The sequence below is a fragment of the Cornus florida genome, unplaced genomic scaffold (assembly GCF_030987335.1).
Source record: "Cornus florida cultivar Cherokee Brave unplaced genomic scaffold, ASM3098733v1 CherokeeBrave_3.0.0_Hap2_Chr11, whole genome shotgun sequence".
Classification (NCBI taxonomy): domain Eukaryota; kingdom Viridiplantae; phylum Streptophyta; class Magnoliopsida; order Cornales; family Cornaceae; genus Cornus; species Cornus florida.
The window spans coordinates 125,230,656-125,237,914 of NW_026775581.1; the positions used below are offsets into that span (position 1 = coordinate 125,230,656).

Here is a 7,259-nt window from a genome sequence, read left to right on the forward strand (position 1 = left end):
CTTGAGTTGGGAATAAGACCAAGTTCGTCGAATTGACACTCGGCATAACTTGTAGAAAGAGAAATAGTGAAATACCATTTTGACTCCCGAGTATTTAACCTCATCTTATTTAACATTGCTTTATAATTATTTGAGAAATTAATCTCTTTTAATTATTTTGTTAATGGACCCACATGTGATGTCATCGATGACATCACCTACTCTCACCTAACATATGAAAAGAAATGACCTAAGGCCAAGAAAGAGGCAGACAAAAAGAGCAAGGAAATGACCTCCCACATGGAGGGGTTGTAGTCTCTTTCTCTTAGATCCATGTATCCCCACACTTCACACTTTTCAAGGGAGTCAATGGTGTTTTTGTACACTGCCATCTCTCTCTTGTTTGCCTGCACTTTCACCTCTCTTTCTCATTTGCCTGCACTTTTACCTCTCGATCCATCTCAAATTTCATCATGTTACAAGATATACCTCACCATTAATTATTACTTTATTATGATTTGGGACCCACGTGAAAATCAGGGACCTACAATGGTTATGTAATACTTTTTTCCTTCCGCTAACTGCCAACTTTGACAAGCATGATAATTTACGCTTGTCAACAAAATAGTTGATTACAATGCATGCTCTACACACGCACACAAAGAAGCCATACTGAAAACAACTAATTATGATCCAACAGAGTCAATAATTGAAGATTTGTAACACAATAAAAATAACACCGCCATCTCACAAACACCTCCAAAGAAGTCTCTCACAAGACAAAACAAATAAACGAATTACAACCTCCAACAAAATGGGACGAGATAACACATTTTATTTTTAGTGCAAAAATTTATTTGAAAATGCTGAACATAAAGCGATAAATACTCCAAAATTGTTTATTCGACTTCCTTCGTTTTCAGGCAATTTTTCTCTCGGAGTTTCTTTTCTTGCGACAGTGCTTGCGCAAACCTGCAAGTATTAGAAAAAGATGGGCGTTTAGTATTGTTATACAATTAGAAGATCATAATATATGATCTCAACTTGTTTGCTCTGGAAGCTCCAGTTTTTTCAGTAATAGAGAAGAAATTAATTAATGAGGACATATAATATAATATATACATACATACATTATACATGTACATATATGTATATATATATATTCGTACTTTTTGAGCGCTTCCTCGTTGGAGTCACCATGTTTAACTACTTCATAATGACCCGTCTCAAGATTCACCCGTGAAACTGGTTTGCGTAGTAAATCATTGCCCTTTTTCACAAGATTTTCCAAGTTCTCCTTTGTAGCATTATCAAAAGAAGCTTCCTCCCCTCTTAACTTGTCATCCTGCATGGTTTATTTTGCATAAGTTAATAACCAAATTTATTATAGCATATACAAAGGGCTAGCCCGATGCGGAAAACTCTTGTTATTGTGAGATCTGGGAGGAGGGTCAGTATACGCAGTTTTACCTTTACAAGGCACACGTACACATATTTATAATATTATAGTGGTGAAAGCATAATGTAGTGAATGAATCTTACTTGGATCCTGAGGTAGTTTTCTTTGGAGTGAAAAGATCTAAAAATGACAGAAAGGTGATAATCAACCATATCTGGACCTGCTTCAAAAAACACATCTGGTAATGCATTATTTGTTATCCACTCCCAACACCCCCATTGTGAAACCGTTTCAGCGTCGTATTTATGTTCGTTCTCGGCTGCACCTGTCCCGATTGAGATGACAAGAAATGTACGATAGTCGCAGGGTGCAATTGCCGGAAAATGTTCATTCTTCTCGCGCAACTGTTCTGTCGCCTCACTAATAGCAACAAAAGTCTGGAATTGCATATTAGTATTTAATCAGTAGGTAATATCATGTCATTAATGTTAAGAAGTATTAAATTATTTTTCCAAACTAGTGTTATATTAGTGCATATATATAATATAATACCGGATTATTAGCAACCACACCACCATCAACGAGGTTAAACTCTTTCACTTTCCCTATGTCATCAGAGCTTGTAAAATAATGGGCAGGAAGGAAAAGTGGTGCTGCCGAAGTGCCGATGCATATATCCGCTAGTCGGGCGTTCATCATTGCTGTGTTATTTTTCTACAGAGGAAAATTAATGAGTTATATATTAACACGAATATATGAACAATTAAATTACTATACCTCCTTTCCTTAAGAGAGATTGTCTCCTTATTTTAGGCCGAATCCTCTGTTGTAGAAGTTCTTTGTTGTTGCATTTTTTTAACTCACTTATATCTATTCTCAACATATTTATTTTATGTGTTTCAGCACACGCTACAACACCGCGGATGAGTTACATCAGAGGATTAAGACTCCTTCTCATATATACTAGTAGTTACTTATCAAAACAAAACATATATATATATATATATATATATATATACACACACTAGTAGTTGTTACTTATGGTTCAATAATGTCAAATGTGTCGCTGAATTTTATTATGATTTTAAATGAAAGAGAGAGTAAACCCGAAATGAGCTGAAAATAGTTGGCTGGAGATTCCTGATGTCGAATGTTGGAATGACAACTTTAGTCAAGGTCTGGTGCAACCTTGTGGAGCTTAATTTCGTCTTTAACAGCTTGTGAAGGTACTTCCCATCATATTTAGGTCCAACCACTTGCCGTAACTGATCTATTTTATTACCAATCCAATTACCGACCCATCCGAGCCAATTTCTGTGGTCCAAAATGTAGAACGAAGATTAGTTAGTTAATATATAAGCATCTGAGAAAGATGCCACGTCATGAATGCAGAATGAAACATACATAATTAATATATATATATATATAATCTTCAATTATATATATATATATATATATATGTCCAAGTTTGATTTTATATGTTACCGTTGGGGGAAAATTTCAGGACCATGCTCTTTATAGAAATCCACAATCTCAGCAGCAGAAAATAGAGGTCGTTGATTTTCATTTGGTGCAGTTAACATGGCAGTTATAAGACCACCTGTACTTGTTCCTGCAATCAAATCAAAGTAATCCGCCAGCCTTGCATCCTTACCATCCACCTCCTAATTGAACCACACACACACACATATATATATATCACAATTAATTTAATCTTCAATTACACGAAAAAGTATGAATTCAAAAAAGGGTATAATAATAATAATAATAATAATTGTTCATGGATATCTGAAAGTAGTTTTGGAATTATTAATTATTACCTGAAGTAGTGATTCTAGGCGTGCAAGTATAACTCCGGGGATGACTCCTCTCATGCCTCCACCATCGATGCTAAGAATTGTGATGTACTTTCCATGAACCGGACCTCTAATTTGTCTGCCTGATGTTTTCTCCATTACTGGTTCAAGTTGAGATGATCAAACAATAGTAGCAGTACACACACACACATATATATATAATAAGTGCAAAGAGAGAGAGGACCCTAATGAGTTGAACTTAAAACTGCATTAGTAGTGTTTGTATATATATAGAGGTTGATTGTAGAGTGAGAAAGAAGTGAGAGAGAAAAAGTTGTTAGAGATTTTATTGCGCAGAGAAAGAAAATTTGGGAGAGATACGGGGAAAGATTTGGTAGAGCGAGAGGGGGAATGGTCTCTGTACGTGAACTTTTTTACGTCAAGACACGTCTTGTAATTTGAAGAGAAATAATATAAGAATTGTATAGTGATGATTGTAGAGAGAGAGAGAGAGAGAGAGAGAGAAAGAAGTTTAAGAAAAAGTAAAAGCTGTTAGAGAAAAATACTATGGTAGAAACCGTAGAATGCAAAGGAATTCAACAAAAATAAGACAAAATCTATCATATCCCTTAACCCATCGTCTACTTGATGAATGAGGATAGAAATAATTTTCTAAGTTAAGTTAGTTCAAGAAAAGACATCTGTATTTTAGTTGGAATAGCCATTCTCTTTCACAATTTTTACTAGTTGTACCATCAAAATAATCATTCTCTATTGTGCATTTACGGGAAGGCGTGACCACTTAGCCATTTTATTAATTTTGTGATAAATTGATCATGTTATGAAATTTGATTAATAATATTTAGATAATTTATTTTTTATATAATTTTTGTGACAGTATCAATTGAAATATGTATATTGTATTATTTGTTACATATTTTTTACTATCTTTATAATGTTATGATATATAGGAAAATAATAAGGTGTACAGGCAAATTTTTGGTCTCGAATTTTTAACCTAAAAAATTAAATTATACTTATACGTTCCGACTTTAATCTTCCCGTATTTTACTAACTACAATAGGTCATCCTTTTGATAGCATTAATCATTTGCTTATTATTTTGCTTATATTAAGTACTATTTAATTATTATTATAATAAAAAATTTAGGAAAAATTGCACTCACATCCCCCAAGTTTGGCTTAAAGACAGCTAGTTATAACTTAGACACTGTTTATATAATTACACTCCCATGTTTGATAAATTGAACAGTGACATTCCAAATCATGGTAAAAATACTTTATTGCCTTTTGACTTATTTGAATTATGAATTTGTTATTTTAACTAGTATTTTAATGGACAAATTAACCTTTTCATTCCAAGTCACAAAATCTGAAACTCAAACTTCATTGCTACCATCACCTACAACCACCATTGACGCCTACACCACCCACCGCCGAGAACAAAATAACCTGAAAGGAGCTAAAGATGGTAGGCTGGAGATTGTAGATTTTGAACGTTGGAATAACAACACTAGTCAAGGTCTCATTAAACCGTGTGTTATCCAACTCTTGTCTTATCAGGCCCTAGAGGTTTTTCCTGTCGTATTTAGGTAAACAAAGATGTGTAAGAACGAAAAGAAATAAACAATTGGAGAGATCGATTTTTAGAAAAGGAATAATCTTCGGTAAATATATAAACAAAAGAAATGGGCTCACCATATGTCCAATAGTGTGTCCGTCCTTGCATGTATGTGTCTTTGTATTGTTAGGGTATATGCCATTTTGAATGTATCAAATGGAGGATCTTTACAACTTTTGTTATCAACAAGGATAATAATGTCTTTATATATACTCATTTCAGGTGCAAATTTGGTATTTTAAATATCTATGTTGACAGAAGCAAAAATCTGAATTAACCAAAGTCAATATATAACACTCTGAGGAATCTCTCATTTTTATTTTTCTTCTTTGTTATTTTTTCCTTAATTTTTTTTTTTCTTCCAGATATGTACATTACATTGCCTTGTTTAGGTAAGAAAAATTTCATGTCTATTATGTCCCAAAATAAATTTTTTGGGACAGCCCTTCAATGTAGTTTCTCATTAAAGTCAACTCAACTCTACCCAACTAATATATATACTACTATATATATAGAGTCAAAAATTATCTTTTGCGTATCCGTGAGTATGAAATGTATTCACACCAACCATACTAATTGTTAGCTCAGCCCTCAATGTAGTGTTCATTAAAGTCAACTCAACTCTACCCAGCTAATATATACTACTATATAAATATAGTCAAAAATTATCTGTTGCATATCCGTGAGTATGAAATTTATTCACGACAACCATAATAATTGTTGGATAAGAAATTTACGGTTGGTGTGAATAAATATGCTCTTCCCGAGACATCATTTGTATTTTTTTTTTTTTTTAAAGATAAAAGATAAATTGGATTAAATAAAAGGAAGTACAAACCTAGTGTAACAAGGGTCATTTGTCCCACATCGAAATCGGATGGGAAAGTGATTGGGTATAAATGAGTGGGTATGCAACACTACCCAATAGTTCAAACTTTTTGGTAAATGGGCAAGCGCCCACCCATTACAGTTGGTATCAGAGTCAGACCCAATCCTTGATCCGGTGTCACGCCAAGCACCCGCCTCGAAAGGCGTCCAGGCTAGCATCCCAGGTAGGCAGGGTGGCCCGAACCGCAATGAGGGCGTTGCGAGTTTGGGTGGGGGAGAATGTAACAAGGGTCATTTGTCCCACATCGGAATCGGATGGGAAAGTGATTGGGTATAAATGGGTGGGTATGCAGCACTACCCAATAGTTCGAACTTTTGAGTAAATGGGCAAGCGCCCACCCGTTACACCTAGCCATAGCTAACCGATAGGCCATGCCCAGAATACAAACCAAATTGAAAACAACAGCAGCCCAAATAGGCATAAAACAAAAACAATAATAACCGTTTGCTGCGCCTCAAATTCCGGTAACAGGAGTGAGTCTATGGCGAAATAGCACATAAAGTGCCTGGGGTTTGGTGGTTTTCTTGGTGGTCGAATAATGGATACTGGAACATCCCATTCTGCTGCAATCCTTGAAGAATTAGATGCATCACTGATAGATGAGAGTATGATCTTTGATCTAATGGATTCCAGAGTTTGGTGAAGAAGTGAGTTTGCAGAGATGGATTTCTTTTGAAAAATCCTTCTGTTTCTCTCATTCCATGCGTGGTACACAAGGGCTGCCAAGCTCATTTTAGACAGAGTGTGACTGTGAAAAGCTGAGTATCCCTTCCAATGATGTGCAGCCCAATTAATGAGGTCAGGCTAGGATGATGGTTGGATGTGAAACCCACATCTTGTTTGTAGAAATGTCCACAGGGGCTTGACGAAGGAGCACTGAAAAAATAGGTGGCTGTGGGTTTTAATTCTGTGTTGCAAAAGGTACACAATATGGAATTTATGTGTGTTCTACATCTCCTATTCAAAGTAGGGAGTCTTTGTTAGATTGCCACCCAGAGTATGAAAGAGTGTTTGGGGATAAAGGGTTTGGTCCACATGAGGTGAGTCCAATGTAGGGTCGGGTGATGCTTGTTGAAATGTTTCACGGTGTGTGGAATAGAAAATTGACCATTGGGTGAGGGTATCCAAATGTGGTTGTCACTGCAGCTGGATTGTGGGTTGGGAAGGTTGGTTGTATGCTATAGTTGTGGAATGATGGATAGTATGGAAGGGGGAAAAAACCATAGTTATTGGCAATGAAGGATCCTACCTTTGTGTTGCTGTGATAACCTGAAAGTGAGATCAGTTGTGGAGATGTCAATTGGTGCAAAGGACCAAGATGACACCAATTGTCAAACCAAAAATTAGAGCTTGAACCATCTCCAATTTTTACCCTGATAAGTGGTTTAATTGTATCTCTGAGGTTGAGCAATTTTCTCTAATTCCATGAGCATTGGCCTGGATCTTGACCTCCCAAATACTTCTTCCTTTTAAGAGATATGTGTTGATCCATTTTACCCACGTGTTCTTTGATTTGATTATGTGCCAAAAGTGCTTCATTGTTACACTTTCATTC

At 35.6% G+C, this 7,259-nt stretch overlaps 1 protein-coding gene across 1 annotated transcript; it reads right to left on the bottom strand.

Moving 5' to 3' along the window:
• Positions 1–878: 878 nt before the first annotated feature.
• On the bottom strand, positions 879–3,339 carry LOC132282066 (patatin-like protein 2). The gene is made up of 7 exons (XM_059783697.1): positions 3,199–3,339; positions 2,864–3,042; positions 2,485–2,692; positions 1,931–2,092; positions 1,522–1,815; positions 1,149–1,324; positions 879–951 (listed from the first exon to the last, which is right to left on the bottom strand). The coding sequence occupies exons 1-7, from the start codon at positions 3,331–3,333 to the stop codon at positions 879–881; spliced, it is 1,227 nt and encodes a 408-aa protein (XP_059639680.1). The 5' UTR covers positions 3,334–3,339.
• Between the last annotated feature and the right edge of the window lie 3,920 nt (positions 3,340–7,259).